Here is a 16996-nt window from a genome sequence, read left to right on the forward strand (position 1 = left end):
ACATTTTAGCTACATATAATAGTTACTGGAAATCTGTTTTGAATAATACAACATTTTTAAATCAACCATTTTTTCCCTCTTCGGTTTAAAAGGCCTTTTTTGGGAGTCTAATCGCCACGGTCTCTGCGTACCGACCCGCTACCAGTCAGTCTTGCGCTACGTGAAACATTTTCATCTGGGCAGAAGAGGATTTCTTTCCTTCTCGTCTGCGTGTTGGATATCAGACGGATTTGATCGGAATATATATTTAAAACAAGTTGGATCATCCATTTTGCTTAGTCGTTTAGCTAAATGAGTATAATCTTCGTGGTTATCTCTCCGATCAGATGTCAGAAATCCATGACAGAACCAGCCATACAAAAAATATATGACTGTCTCGTTATCTAACGTTAGTTGGCCTTTGGGAAATGTAAGGTTACTTTAGCTGCGTTCATGGATTTGTAAAATCCTATCATAAACAGCGTGCTAGATAGTTGTTTTGAAGTGTATATATATATATATCTTTTCTTTCTTTCGTGAATGCTGGTTTGCTTGTTAGTTATGAGAAGGTTAACGTCTGATGGCTGACTGTAGGTAACGTTACTGTAGCCCAGTACAGAGGAGACTCGGATGTCGAAATAAAACGTTTTGGCAATCAAAAACAACAGCTAGCTGGGTCCTAAAGTAGACGGACAACGTTAGCTATTTTCATAGCTCATCAATTGTTGCAATATTGATGTTAGCTTGTGATTTTTTAAATATTTTTTTAATCACATTTTTTTGTTTGTTGTTGCACTGTCTGGGACCTAAATGACTGTTTGGACAATCAAGGGTAGATAAAAAATCATAAATATCAACTGTTAAACCTAGAAGACATTTATTCATCCATCGTATTTGATCTGGACTATGTTAGATTATTAGATAGTCCGGGCGAATGTGCTCGTCTAGCTCACAGATTGAAGGGGGTGAAATAAGGAGAACTCCTTGGAGAAACCGCCCGTCCCAATTAATCCCACCAGCCATGGCAGTCCTGGGCCGAATGTCGGGGCTGGCACTGGGGCTGTACGGCATCCTTCTCCTCAGTCCCGTCGCTGGTAAGTTGAACCTTTCTTGGCCTTGCGATGTTTTGCTTAATGCGATGAAATAAGTATACATAAATACATTTCCATATGGTGTAATTGGAAAATAGGTTTGAAAATAGCTTTGAGATAATGGATATATATATATATATATCTCTTAACCATTTCTCATATCTTAACCATATCTCATAAACCCCCAAGGTGCTTTATTGCTTTTTAAAACTGTTTACCAACTTAATTAGAGCAGTAAAAATTAGTGTTTTGTCATATCCATGGTATATGGTCTGATATACCACGGCTGTCAGCCAATCAGCATTCAGGGCTCCAAACCACCCAGTTTATATTGACTATTCTATTACCTGGGCCTTTCCGAGCTACAGATTGTAACACCAGACAGATAAAGTGATTTAACCAAAACATTTTGGACCATTTATACTGGTCATTTTTAACCTGGTATTCGTGATACCATCTTCATCCTCAATTCTTGGGAACAGGAGTCTCATTTTGTATTATTATTTTTTTTAAACAACTGAGCATTTTTCTAAATTCAAACGGACCCCTGCAACTGGACACAGACATTTTATGAGACTCCTGTTTCCACAAAATGAGGAACGAAGACAGTATCGCAAATACCATGTCAGTTGAAATATCTCTGGCAATGTTTTGACACACCTATAACTACCAGTATAATGTTGGTTATATCTTATTATCTGGTGTGCCCATCTGTAGCTAGGTCATTCCATCAGGTCGTTTCAGCAAACCATGACACCCACCATCTCAAGTTGTTTTGAAATGGTTTCTGCCATTAGGAACAGAGAAGATAAGCATTCCTGCAACGTTATTTTTGTTGAAATATAACACATTTTGAACCCCTGAGAAATCAGGATAATTGATTGCACCCAAAATTGGCCATTTTTAAAAATGTATAGCATCCATATAATATCAAATAAATATTGTACCGAACATCCGATTCGGACCAAACCTTTTTTCTTCCAATGAGTAAGACATGAGGAATCCCAAACAATAGTCAAAAGCCACTCACAGACCCCTCACACCCCATGCTATTCCCACCCCAGATCCCTCACACCCCATGCCATTCCCACCCCAGACCCCTCACACCCCATGCCATTCCCACCCCAGACCCCTCACACCCCATGATTCCCCCAGACCCCTCACACCCCATGCCATTCCCACCCCAGACCCCTCACACCCCATGCTATTCCCACCCCAGCCACCCCATGCCCACCCCAGACCCCTCACCCCACCCCATGCCATTCCTACCCCAGACCCCCCAGACCCCCCCTCACACCCCCCATGCCATTCCCACCCCAGACCCCTCACACCCCATGCCATTCCCACCCCAGACCCCTCACACCCCATGCCATTCCCACCCCAGACCCCTCACACCCCATGCCATTATCACACCCCATGCTATTCCCACCCCAGACCCCTCACACCCCATGCCATTCCCACCCCAGACCCCTCACACCCCATGCCATTCCCACCCCAGACCCCTCACACCCCATGCCATTCCCACCCCAGACCCCTCACACCCCATGCCATTCCCACCCCAGACCCCTCACACCCCCCATTCCCACCCACCCCATGCCATTCCCACCCCAGACCCCCCACCCCATGCCCCACCCCAGACCCCATTCCCACCCCAGACACACCCCATGCCATTCCCACCCCAGACCCCTCACACCCCATGCTATTCCCACCCCAGACCCCTCACACCCCCCATTCCCACCCCAGACCCCTCACACCCCATGCCATTCCCACCCCAGACCCCTCACACCCATGCTATTCCCACCCCAGACCCCTCACACCCCATGCCATTCCCACCCCAGACCCCTCACACCCCATGCCATTCCCACCCCAGACCCCTCACAGCCCATGCTATTCCCACCCCAGACCCCAGACCCCTCACACCCCATGCTATTCCTACCCCAGACCCCAGACCCCAGACCCCTCACACCCCATGCTATTCCCACCCCCAAAAACCAGTTATCTGTGTCCCAACACGTGTACTAATGTACTACATACCTAAACTGCATAATAATTTCGACTTTTGATCTTGTAGAATTCACTCGTCTTTTCCGACTCACGTGTTTGACAACAACTGATAATCAGATAAATTGACGCACTGTTCCATAAATGAACGAATGGAGAGAGTCAACGCAATCACACATTAGATTAAGTATTCGGAGCACTATTTTAGAATTCTCACAAACTATAAAACATTATTTTTTCGCGTAATAGTACGCTAGTATGGGTGTTCGGATATGGCCAGTATCGGTTCTCTGTCTGACAAGTAGTATGGAGCTACGACTTGTAGTATTGTTTCTTCATACAATGTGATGTATTGTATGGTGATGGCTATTTTCCCCTGTTCAGTGAAATTTGTCATTGAAGTTGTTAGGTGTATGTCCCATTATACAGCCTGATATTACCAGGTTTGACAATTTCGCTCACTGCTTAAACTGCCATTTTTGCCGGTTTTCTGTCAAAACGATAGGAAACAATCATAACATTCCACATCAATTCACAATACAGAATAATGGTCCTATTAGATACATTGTATATACAGCAGTATGTGTACACCCCTTCAAATTAGTAGATTTGGTTATTTCAGCCACACCCGTTGCTCACAGGTGTGTAAAATCAAGCACACAGCCATGCAATCTACATAGACAAACATTGGCAGTAGAATGGCCTTACTGAAGAGCTCAGTAACTTTCAACGTGGCACCATCATAGGATGCCACCTTTTCAACAAGTCAGTTCGTCAAATTACTGCCCTGCTAGAGCTGCCCCGGTCAACTGTAAGTGCTGTTATTGCGAAATGGAGACATCTAGGAGCAACAACGGCTCAGCCGTGAAGTGGTAGGCCACACAAGCTCACAGAATGGGTCCTCAGAAGAGTGTAAATGGCGTGTAAAAAGCATCTGTCCTCAGCTGCAACACTAACTACTGAGTTCCAAAATGCCCTGTAAGCAACGCTCACTACTGAGTTCCAAACAGCCCCTGGAAGCAACACTCACTACCGAGTTCCAAAATGGCCTCTGGAAGCAACATCAGCACAAGAACTCTTCGTCAGGAGCTTCATGAAATGGGTTTCCATGGCCGAGCAGCTGCACACAAGCCGAAGATCACAACGCCAAGCGTTGGCTGAAGTGGTGTAAAGCTCACTGCCATTGGACTCTGGAGTAGGGCTCGGGGTGACGGGGCAGGGCTCGGGGTGACGGGGCAGGGCTCGGGGTGACGGGGCAGGGCTCGGGGTGACGGAGCAGGGCTTGAGGGTGACGGAGCAGGGCTCGGGGTGACGGGGCGGGGTGACGGGGCAGGGCTCGGGGTGACGGGCAGGGCGGGGTGACGGGGCAGGGCTCGGGGTGACGGGGCAGGGCTCGGGGTGACTCGGGGTGACTGGGCAGGGCTCGGGGTGACGGGGCAGGGCTCGGGGTGACGGGGCAGGGCTCGGGGTGACGGGGCAGGGCTCGGGGTGACGGGGGTGACAGAATAGGGCTCGGGGTGACGGGGCAGGGCTCGGGTGACGGGGCAGGGCTCGGGGTGACGGGGCAGGGCTCGGGGTGACGGGGCAGGGCTCGGGGGTGACAGAATAGGGCTCGAGGGTGACGGAGCAGGGCTCGGGGTGACGGGGCGGGGTGACGGGGCAGGGCTCGGGAGACGGGGCAGGGCTCGGGGTGACTGGGCAGGGCTCGGGGTGACGGGGCAGGGCTCGGGGTGACGGGGCAGGGCTCGGGGTGACGGGGCAGGGCTCGGGGTGACGGGGCAGGGCTCGGGGTGACGGGGCAGGGCTCGGGGTGACGGGGCAGGGCTCGGGGTGACAGAATAGGGCTCGGGGTGACGGGGCAGGGCTCGAGGGTGACGGAGCAGGGCTCGGGGTGACGAAGCAGGGCTCGGGGTGACGGGGCAGGGCTCGGGGTGACGGGGCAGGGCTCGGGGTGACGGGGCAGGGCTCGGGGTGACGGCAGCATGCAGGAGGAGAAGGAGAAGGAGAGAGACAACTCAAGTAGCAAACAGAGAAAACTATGAACACAGACAATGCTACACGCGACAGAGTGGCGCATCACATTTAACAAACCAAACACTGAAGTATCGTTGTAGAAGGTAAAGAAAAAACTCACACACACACACACACACACGCACACACGCACACAAACGCACACACGCACACACAAACGCACACACGCACACAAACGCACACAAACTCACACACGCACACACACGCACACACACGCACAGACACACACAAACGCACACACACACACAAAAGCACGCACAGACACACACAAACGCACGCACACACAAACGCACACACACACAAACGCACACACACACAAACGCACACACACACACAAACACACAAACGCACACACACGCACAAACACACACACACACACACACACACACACACACACACACACACACAGTAGACGGCTCTCAGCACGTACTACCACACTAAATGTTTCACACAAGCAGAACTGTGAACCGTAAGCACTGACTTGCTCCGAAGACTTCAAAATATTATCCAACATAAGACCTTGTCCCTGTAACACACAGTAAGATGATCTCTGTGTGCTGATAGTGTAATTAGCAGTTTGAACGTAGGAAGGGAGGGTCTGTTTACGAGACACTGTGACGCTCTCCTGCTGCAAGCTTCAGACTAAACAATGTCTCCCTCTGGCTCTATGGGGGAAGGAGGGGGAGGGGAGGACTGTGTCGGGGAGGAGGGGGAGGGGAGAAACATTCCCTTGTGGTGACGCTGACGCTGACCCCCCCTCTCCCCCTCTGACTATTTCTGCTGGTTGGCACTGAACAGTCTGAAAATCCCCCCCTCCCCCACAGTACTCATTCACCCAGTGATAGACTGACTGCCCTGCCCTGTCCCAGCCTCCCAGACATGAAATGTCATTTTCAGAGGAAATGCTGGTGTATGCACAATGCCACTCTGCCAGACAGGACTGTAGTCTATACAGACCGCCCTCTACCAGACAGTACTGTAGTCTATACAGACCTCCCTCTACCAGACAGTACTGTAGTCTATACAGACCGCCCTCTACCAGACAGTACTGTAGTCTATACAGACCGCCCTCTACCAGACAGTACTGTAGTCTATACAGACCGCCCTCTACCAGACAGTACTGTAGTCTATACAGACCGCCCTCTACCAGACAGTACTGTAGTCTATACAGACCTCCCTCTACCAGACAGGACTGTAGTCTATACAGACCGCCCTCTACCAGACAGTACTGTAGTCTATACAGACCTCCCTCTACCAGACAGTACTGTAGTCTATACAGACCTCCCTCTACCAGACAGTACTGTAGTCTATACAGACCGCCCTCTACCAGACAGGACTGTAGTCTATACAGACCGCCCTCTACCAGACAGTACTGTAGTCTATACAGACCTCCCTCTACCAGACAGTACTGTAGTCTATACAGACCTCCCTCTACCAGACAGTACTGTAGTCTATACAGACCGCCCTCTACCAGACAGTACTGTAGTCTATACAGACCGCCCTCTACCAGACAGTACTGTAGTCTATACAGACCTCCCTCTACCAGACAGTACTGTAGTCTATACAGACCGCCCTCTACCAGACAGTACTGTAGTCTATACAGACCTCCCTCTACCAGACAGTACTGTAGTCTATACAGACCGCCCTCTACCAGACAGTACTGTAGTCTATACAGACCTCCCTCTACCAGACAGTACTGTAGTCTATACAGACCGCCCTCTACCAGACAGTACTGTAGTCTATACAGACCGCCCTCTACCAGACAGTACTGTAGTCTATACAGACCGCCCTCTACCAGACAGTACTGTAGTCTATACAGACCTCCCTCTACCCGACAGGACTGTAGTCTATACAGACCGCCCTCTACCAGACAGGACTGTAGTCTATACAGACCGCCCTCTACCAGACAGGACTGTAGTCTATACAGACCTCCCTCTACCAGACAGTACTGTAGTCTATACAGACCGCCCTCTACCAGACAGTACTGTAGTCTATACAGACCGCCCTCTGCCAGACAGGACTGTAGTCTATACAGACCGCCCTCTACCAGACAGTACTGTAGTCTATACAGACCGCCCTCTGCCAGACAGTACTGTAGTCTATACAGACCGCCCTCTGCCAGACAGGACTGTAGTCTATACAGACCGCCCTCTACCAGACAGGACTGTAGTCTATACAGACCGCCCTCTACCAGACAGTACTGTAGTCTATACAGACCTCCCTCTACCAGACAGGACTGTAGTCTATACAGACCGCCCTCTACCAGACAGTACTGTAGTCTATACAGACCTCCCTCTACCAGACAGTACTGTAGTCTATACAGACCGCCCTCTACCAGACAGTACTGTAGTCTATACAGACCTCCCTCTACCAGACAGTACTGTAGTCTATACAGACTGCCCTCTACCAGACAGTACTGTAGTCTATACAGACCGCCCTCTACCAGACAGTACTGTAGTCTATACAGACCGCCCTCTACCAGACAGTACTGTAGTCTATACAGACCGCCCTCTACCAGACAGTACTGTAGTCTATACAGACCTCCCTCTACCAGACAGGACTGTAGTCTATACAGACTGCCCTCTACCAGACAGTACTGTAGTCTATACAGACCTCCCTCTACCAGACAGTACTGTAGTCTATACAGACCTCCCTCTGCCAGACAGGACTGTAGTCTATACAGACCGCCCTCTACCAGACAGGACTGTAGTCTATACAGACCTCCCTCTACCAGACAGTACTGTAGTCTATACAGACCTCCCTCTACCAGACAGGACTGTAGTCTATACAGACCGCCCTCTACCAGACAGTACTGTAGTCTATACAGACCTCCCTCTGCCAGACAGGACTGTAGTCTATACAGACCGCCCTCTGCCAGACAGGACTGTAGTCTATACAGACCGCCCTCTACCAGACAGTACTGTAGTCTATACAGACCGCCCTCTACCAGACAGTACTGTAGTCTATACAGACCGCCCTCTACCAGACAGTACTGTAGTCTATACAGACCTCCCTCTACCAGACAGTACTGTAGTCTATACAGACCGCCCTCTACCAGACAGTACTGTAGTCTATACAGACCTCCCTCTACCAGACAGGACTGTAGTCTATACAGACCGCCCTCTACCAGACAGTACTGTAGTCTATACAGACCTCCCTCTACCAGACAGTACTGTAGTCTATACAGACCGCCCTCTACCAGACAGTACTGTAGTCTATACAGACCGCCCTCTACCAGACAGGACTGTAGTCTATACAGACCGCCCTCTACCAGACAGGACTGTAGTCTATACAGACTGCCCTCTACCAGACAGTACTGTAGTCTATACAGACCGCCCTCTACCAGACAGTACTGTAGTCTATACAGACCTCCCTCTACCAGACAGTACTGTTTTACAGACCGCCCTCTACCAGACAGTACTGTAGTCTATATCAGACCTTCCCTTCTACCAGACAGTACTGTAGTCTATACAGACCTCCATAACCAGACAGTACTGTAGTCTATACAGACCTCCCTCTACCAGACAGTACTGCATCTATACAGACCTCCCTCTGCCAGACAGGCACTGTAGTCTATACAGACCGCCCTCTACCAGACAGGACTGTCACTGGACTACTCTGTCTACCAGACAGTACTGTAGTTATACAGACCTCCCTCTACCAGACAGTACTGTAGTCTATACAGAGTCCCTCTGCCAGACAGGACTGTAGTCTATACAGACCGCCCTCTACCAGACAGTACTGTAGTCTATACAGACCTCCCTTGCCAGACAGGACTGTAGTCTATACAGACCGCCCTCTACCAGACAGTACTGTAGTCTATACAGACCGTAGGGTTACCAGACAGTACTGGGTTACCTCCCTCTGACAGAGACTGTAGGGTTACCAGACAGTAGTAGTTATACAGAGGGTTGACCAGACAGTACTGTAGTTATACAGACCGCCCTCTACCAGACAGTACTGTAGTTGATACAGAGGTCCCTCTACCAGACAGGACTGTAGTCTATACAGACCGCCCTCTACCAGACAGGACTGTAGTCTATACAGACCGCCCTTACCAGACAGGACTGTAGTCTATACAGACCGCCCTCTACCAGACAGGACTGTAGTCTATACAGACCGCCCTCTACCAGACAGTACTGTAGTCTATACAGACCGCCCTCTACCAGACAGGACTGTAGTTATACAGACCGCCCTCTACCAGACAGGACTGTAGTTATACAGACCGCCCTCTACCAGACAGGACTGTAGTCTATACAGACCGCCCTCTACCAGACAGGACTGTAGTCTATACAGAAATAAAATTACCAGACAGGACTGTAGTCTTACAGACCGCCCTCTACCAGAGGAGGAGTAGGCTTGACAGACCTCCCTCTACCAGACAGTACTTAGTCTATACAGACCGCCCTCTACCAGACAGTACTGTAGTCTATACAGACCTCCCTCTACCAGACAGTACTGTAGTCTATACAGAGTAGGGTTACCAGACAGGACTGTAGGATGAGAGTAGGGTTACCAGACAGTACTGTAGTTATACAGACTAATGTTACCAGACAGGACTGTAGTCTATACAGAGCCCTCTACCAGACAGTACTGTAGTTATACAGACCTCCCTCTACCAGACAGTACTTAGTCTATACAGACCTTCTACCAGAGGTACTGTAGTCTATACAGACCGCCCTCTACCAGACAGGACTGTAGTCTATACAGAGTAGCCCTCTACCAGACAGTACTGTAGTCTATACAGAGTAGCCCTTGACCAGACAGGACTGTAGTTTACAGACCTCCCTTTACCAGACAGTACTGTAGTCTAGGACAGAAATTCTACCAGACAAACTGTAGTCTACAGACCGCCTACAGGAAAGCCCTTAGGAGGACAGTACTGGGTTATGACAGTAGCCCTTACCAGACAGTACTGTAGTTATGAGGACCTAGCCCTTACCAGACAGGACTGTAGTTATACAGAGTAGCCCTTACCAGACAGTACTGTAGTTGATACAGTAGGGTTACCAGACAGTACTGTAGTTATACAGACCGCCCTTACCAGACAGTACTGTAGTTAGGACACAGTCCCTTACCAGACAGTACTGTAGTTGAGGACAGATACCAGACAGTACTGTAGTCTATACAGAGCCCTCTACCAGACAGGACTGTAGTCTGACAGAGTAGCCCTTACCAGACAGTACTGTAGTCTATACAGACTAGCCCTCTACCAGACAGGACTGTAGTCTATACAGACCGCCCTCTACCAGACAGTACTGTAGTTATACAGTACCTCCCTTACCAGACAGTACTGTAGTTATACAGAGCCCTCTACCAGACAGTACTGTAGGATATACAGAGGGTCCCTCTACCAGACAGTACTGTTGAGGAGGAGTAGACCGGTTGAGGAGTACTGTAGTCTATACAGGCCCTCTACCAGACAGTACTGTAGTCTATACAGACCTCCCTCTACCAGACAGTACTGTAGTCTATACAGACCGCCCTTACCAGACAGTACTGTAGTCTCTCCTTGTTTTAGTGTTCTCCTCTTGCCTCTAGGTCTTGAGGATAGGAGGAGTCTTCTTCTATCTCTACTTAACAGATTGGCTTATTGTTCCTCCATAAACAGGACCAGCTGTTTGAGTTCCAGCTAGGGTTGAGCCACTAAGTGGGTTGAGGAAGTTCACTTGAGTGGGAGTGCACTTGGGCAGTCATAAATTCAGGGTTCAGAAGGACTGTCACTGGACTACTCTGTCGGAGGAGTAGGGTTGATGAGGAGTAGGGTTGAGGAGGAGGAGGAGGGTTGAGGATTGAGGAGGAGTAGGGTTGATGAGGAGTAGGTTTGAGGAGGAGTAGGGTTGAGGAGGAGTAGGGTTGAGGAGGAGTAGGGTTGAGGAGGAGGAGGGTTGAGGAGGAGGAGGAGTAGGGTTGAGGAGGAGGAGGAGTAGGGTTGAGGAGTATGGTTGAGGGAGGAGTAGGAGTAGGGTTGAGGAGGAGTAGGGTTGAGGAGGAGGAGTAGGGTTGAGGAGGAGGAGGGTTGGGTTGAGGAGTAGGGTTGAGGAGGAGTAGGGTTGAGGAGGAGGTAGGAGTAGGGTTGAGGAGGAGGAGTAGGGTTGAGGAGGGAGGGTTGATGAGGAGTAGGGTTGAGGAGGAGTAGGAGTAGGGTTGAGGAGGAGTAGGGTTGATGAGGAGTAGGGTTGAGGAGGAGGAGGAGTAGGGTTGAGGAGGAGGAGGAGTAGGGTTGAGGAGGAGGAGTAGGGTTGAGGGTTGAGGAGGAGTAGGGTTGATGAGGAGTAGGAATGAGGAGGAGGAGTAGGGTTGAGGAGGAGTAGGGTTGAGGAGGAGTAGGGTTGAGGAGGAGGAGGGTTGAGGAGGAGGAGGAGTAGGGTTGAGGAGGAGGTAGGGTTGAGGAGGAGTAGGGTTGAGGAGGAGGAGGAGTAGGGTTGAGGAGGAGTAGGGTTGAGGAGGAGGAGTAGGGTTGAGGAGGAGTAGGATTTGAGGAGGAGTAGGGTTGAGGAGGAGGAGTAGGGTTGAGGAGGAGTAGGGTTGAGGAGGAGTAGGGTTGATGAGGAGTAGGATTGAGGAGTAGGGTTGAGGAGGAGGAGGAGTAGGATTGAGGAGTAGGGTTGAGGAGGAGGAGGGTTGAGGAGGAGTAGGGTTGAGGAGGAGGAGGAGTAGGGTTGAGGAGGAGTAGGGTTGAGGAGGAGGAGGTTTGAGGAGGAGGAGTAGGATTGAGGAGGAGTCGGGTTGATGAGGAGTAGGGTTGATGAGGAGGAGGAGTAGGGTTGAGGAGGAGGAGGAGGAGGAGTAGGGTTGATGAGGAGTAGGGTTGATGAGGAGTAGGGTTGAGGAGGAGGAGGAGTAGGGTTGAGGAGGAGTAGGGTTGAGGAGGAGTAGGGTTGAGGGAGGAGGAGGGTGAGGAGGAGGAGTAGGGTTGAGGAGGAGTAGGGTTGAGGGAGGAGGAGGAGTAGGGTTGAGGAGGAGGAGGAGTAGGGTTGAGGAGGAGTAGGGTTGAGGAGGAGGAGAGATGAGGAGGGTTGAGGAGGAGGAGGAGTAGGGTTGAGGAGAAGGAGGAGTAGGGTTGAGGAGGAGGAGGGTTGAGGAGGAGGAGGAGTAGGGTTGAGGAGGAGGAGGAGTAAGGTTGAGGAGGAGTAGGGTTGAGGAGGAGGAGGGTTGAGGAGGGTTGAGGAGGAGGAGGAGTTGAGGAGGAGGAGTAGGGTTGAGGAGGAGTAGGCTTGAGGAGAGGTAGGGTTGAGGAGGAGGAGGAGGGTTGTGGAGGAGTAGGGTTGAGGAGGAGGAGTAGGGTTGAGGAGGAGGAGTAGGGTTGAGGAGGAGTAGGGTTGAGGAGGAGAGTAGAGGAGTAGGGAGGAGGAGTAGGGTTGAGGAGGAGTAGGGTTGATGAGGAGGAGGAGTAGGGTTGAGGAGGAGTAGGGTTGAGGAGGAGTAGGGTTGAGGAGGAGTAGGGTTGAGGAGGAGAGGGTTGAGGAGGAGGAGTAGGGTTGAGGAGGAGGAGTAGGGTTGAGGAGGAGTAGGGTTGAGGAGGAGGAGGAGGATTGAGGAGTAGGGTTGAGGAGGAGAAGGGTAGGGTTGAGGGAGGAGGAGGAGTAGGGTTGAGGAGGAGTAGGGTTGAGGATGAGGAGTAGGGTTGAGGAGGAGGGTTGAGGAGGAGGGTTGAGGAGGAGGAGTAGGGTTGAGGAGGAGTAGGGTTGAGGAGGAGTAGGGTTGAGGAGGAAGAGGAGTAGGGTTTGAGGAGGAGGAGTAGGGTTGAGGAGGAGTCGGGTTGAGGAGGAGTAGGTTGAGGAGGAGGTAGGGTTGAGGAGGAGGAGGAGTAGGGTTAAGGAGGAGGAGTAGGGTTGAGGAGGAGTAGGGTTGAGGAGGAGGATGAGTAGGGTTGAGGAGGAGTAGGGTTGAGGAGGAGTAGGGTTGAGGAGGAGTAGGGTTGAGGAGGAGGAGTAGGATTGAGGAGGAGGAGGGTTGAGGAGGAGTAGGGTTGATGAGGAGGAGTAGGGTTGAGGAGGAGTCGGGTTGATGAGGAGTAGGGTTGATGAGGAGGAGGAGTAGGGTTGAGGAGGAGGAGTAGGGTTGATGAGGAGTAGGGTTGAGGAGGAGGATGAGTAGGGTTGAGGAGGAGTAGGGTTGAGGAGGAGTAGGGTTGAGGAGTAGGAGGGTTGAGGAGGAGGAGTAGGGTTGAGGAGGAGGAGGAGTAGGGTTGAGGAGGAGTAGGGAGGAGGAGGAGTAGGGTTGAGGAGGAGGAGGAGTAGGGTTGAGGAGGAGGAGTAGGGTTGAGGAGGAGGAGTAGGGTTGAGGAGGAGGAGGGTTGAGAAGGAGGAGTAGGGTTGAGGAGGAGGAGTAGGGTTGAGGAGGAGGAGTAGGGTTGAGGAGGAGGAGGGTTGATCCGAGTGTTCTGACCTCACAATGGCAGTCAAGCTAACTGACCATTTTACTCGCCCTAGCATGGCTGGTTAGGCTGTTTTCATGTAATCCAGATCGTTGGTCAATATAACTGTGCTGCTGGCAACTATTTAATGATGTTTTTTTGCAGACGTTTAGTGACATCGGGTCACATTCAACGGGTGGTGAGCGTTTGTAAATTCATCAGTCATTCTGCGCTCTGGTACACTCAGACGAGAGTGCTCTGAAATCAGAGTAGATAGCCCGAGTGAATTTACGAACGCACCCTAAATGAACTGCTGTCCGTCTCTGTCAATGTGTTGTTCAGTCTGGCCTGAGGGGTGTCCTACAAAACAAGCTACATCTACTCTGGGTTTTCTAAAGCTAGCCAGCTTCAGTTAGCTTCACGTTCCAGTTCAGGCTTCATCCGCACTACGATGGTGGATGTTCGACATCCGCCTGCCACCCACACTAGCAGGCTTGTTTGTGCGTGTCTCACATGGCTAGTCGAACGCCAAACTCTTCACTGAGACAATGCTGAAACATCAGTCTATGGGCCAATCAGAGCTCTTCACTGAGACAATGCTGAAACATCATCAGAGCTCTTCACTGAGACAATGCTGAAACATCAGTCTATGGGCCAATCAGAGCTCTTCACTGAGACAATGCTGAAACATCAGTCTATGGGCCAATCAGAGCTCTTCACTGAGACAATGCTGAAACATCAGTCTATGGGCCAATCAGAGCTCTTCACTAAGACAATGCTGAAATGCATGTATGTGTATTTGGGACAATGAGAGAAAGTAAAAAATGTTTTCCCAGAAACGTTCTTGACTGGTCAATCGTTACATCCCTACTGTTTACACTGTGCCTGATTGGTCAATCGTTACATCCCTACTGTTTACACTGTGCCTGATTGGTCAATCGTTACATCCCTACTGTTTACACTGTACACTGTGCCTGATTGGTCAATCGTTACATCCCTACTGTTTACACTGTGCCTGATTGGTCCGTTACATCCCTACTGTTTACACTGTGCCTGATTGGTCAATCGTTACATCCCTACTGTTTACACTGTGCCTGATTGGTCAATCGTTACATCCCTACTGTTTACACTGTGCCTGATTGGTCAATCGTTACATCCCTACTGTTTACACTGTGCCTGATTGGTCAATCGTTACATCCCTACTGTTTAGACCGTGCCTGATTGGTCAATCGTTACATCCCTACTGTTTACACTGTGCCTGATTGGTCAATCGTTTTACATCCCTACTGTTTACACTGTGCCAGGATGATTTGGGTTGTTTCTGACACAGTGTTACCAGGATGTGTTTGGGTTGTTTCCCTACAGGATGTGTTTGGGTTGTTTTACAGTGGTACCAGGATGTGTGCCTGATTGGTCAATCGTTACATCCCTACTGTTTACACCGTGCTTCATTGTCACAGTGGTACCAGGATGTGTTTGGGTTGTTTCTGACACAGTGGTACCAGGATGTGTTTGGGTTGTTTCTGACACAGTGGTACCAGGATGTGTTTGGGTTGTTTCTGACACAGTGGTACCAGGATGTGTTTGGGTTGTTTCTGACACAGTGGTACCAGGATGTGTTTGGGTTGTTTCTGACACAGTGGTACCAGGATGTGTTTGGGTTGTTTCTGACACAGGATGTGTTTGGGTTGTTTCTGACACAGTGGTACCAGGATGTGTTTGGGTTGTTTCTGACACAGTGGTACCAGGATGTGTTTGGGTTGTTTCTGACACAGTGGTACCAGGATGTGTTTGGGTTGTTTCTGACACAGTGGTACCAGGATGTGTTTGGGTTGTTTCTGACACAGTGGTACCAGGATGTACCAGGATGTGTTTGGGTTGTTTCTGACACAGTGGTACCAGGATGTGTTTGGGTTGTTTCTGACACAGTGGTACCAGGATGTGTTTGGGTTGTTTCTTACCAGGATGTGTTTGGGTTGTTTCTGACACAGTGGTACCAGGATGTGTTTGGGTTGTTTCTGACACAGTGGTACCAGGATGTGTTTGGGTTGTTTCTGACACAGTGGTACCAGGATGTGTTTGGGTTGTTTCTGACACAGTGGTACCAGGATGTGTTTGGGTTGTTTCTGACAGTGGTACAGGATGTGTTTGGTACACAGTGGTACCAGGTGTTTGGGTTGTTTCTGACACAGTGGTACCAGGATGTGTTTGGGTTGTTTCTGACACAGTGGTACCAGGATGTGTTTGGGTTGTTTCTTTGATGTGTTTGGGTTGCTGACACTGGACCAGGATGTGTTTGGTTTTCAACAGGATGTGTTTGGGTTGTTTTACAGTGGTACCAGGATGTATTTTTGTTTCTGACACAACAGGATGTGTTTGGGTTGTTGACACAGTGGTACCAGGATGTGTTTATTGTTGTTTCTGACACAGTGGTACCAGGATGTATTTGGGTTGTTTCTAGTGGTACCAGGATGTGTTTGGGTTGTTTCTGACACAGTGGTACCAGGATGTGTTTGGGTTGTTTCTGACACAGTGGTACCAGGATGTGTTTGGGTTGTTTCTGACACAGTTAAATGTCTCAGGATGTGTTTGGGTTGTTTTAAAAATGTGTTTGTTGTTTCTAGTGTACAGGAAGTATTTGAGTTACCAGTTTCAAAAGTTTTGGACACTGTTATAATAACAGTATTTGTACACATAATGAAATTCATTCCATGGATGTTCTTTATTTTCACTTTTTTTTCTACATTGTAGAATAATAGTGAAGACATCAAAACTATGAAATAACACATATGGAATCATGTAGTAACCAAAAAAGTGTTAAACAAATCAACATATATTTTATATTATTCAAAGTAGCCACTCTTTGCCTTGATGACAGTTTTGCACATGCTTTGTGTATATATACATCACAAACAAACAAACAAACAAACAAACAAACAAACAAACAGAAAGGCTGTCTTTGTGCTGTTTGGCTGTCTGCCACTGTCAGTCCATGGCTCCCATCTGTTTCAGCCAGGATATAGATACAGCATTGTAGTTCTCAACAGAGAATGAACTGGAGACAGACAGCATTACTTACAGCTTAATTATATGACATCAGGCAGATCAGTGGATTCATTTCTAAACAAGTATTTGTTGTTACTCAACAGAAAAACTTACATTTGTCATACAGTTGAAGTGGGAAGTTGACATACACCTTAACCAAATACATTTCAACTCAGTGTTTCACAATTCCTGACATTTAATCCCAGTAATAATTACCTGTCTTAGGTCAGTTAGTCACCACTTTCATTTTAAGAATGAGAAATGTCAGAATAATAATAGAGAGAATGATTTGTTTCAGCTTTTATTTCTTTCATCACATTCCCAGTGGGTCAGAAGTTTACATAGATTCAATTAGTATTTGGTAGCATTGCCTTTAAATTGTTTAACTTGGCTCAAACATTTCAGGTTGCCTTTCACAAGCTTCCCTCAATAAGTTGGGCAAATCTTTGTCCCATTCCTCCTGACAGAGCTGGTGTAACTGAGTCAGGTT

At 49.2% G+C, this 16996-nt stretch overlaps 1 protein-coding gene across 1 annotated transcript in view; it reads left to right on the forward strand.

The window, feature by feature from the left end:
- Window positions 1-284: 284 nt before the first annotated feature.
- Window positions 285-16996, forward strand: part of LOC135537372 (bone morphogenetic protein receptor type-2-like) — a 114318-nt gene continuing 97606 nt past the window's right edge. Inside the window, exon 1 of the mRNA XM_064963556.1 lies at window positions 285-1073. Coding sequence (XP_064819628.1) covers window positions 914-1073 — 160 coding nt within the window. The 5' untranslated portion in view covers window positions 285-913. The remainder of the gene's footprint in view (window positions 1074-16996) is intronic.

This window comes from Oncorhynchus masou, unplaced genomic scaffold (genome assembly GCF_036934945.1).
Source record: "Oncorhynchus masou masou isolate Uvic2021 unplaced genomic scaffold, UVic_Omas_1.1 unplaced_scaffold_758, whole genome shotgun sequence".
NCBI classification, from domain to species: Eukaryota; Metazoa; Chordata; class Actinopteri; order Salmoniformes; family Salmonidae; genus Oncorhynchus; species Oncorhynchus masou.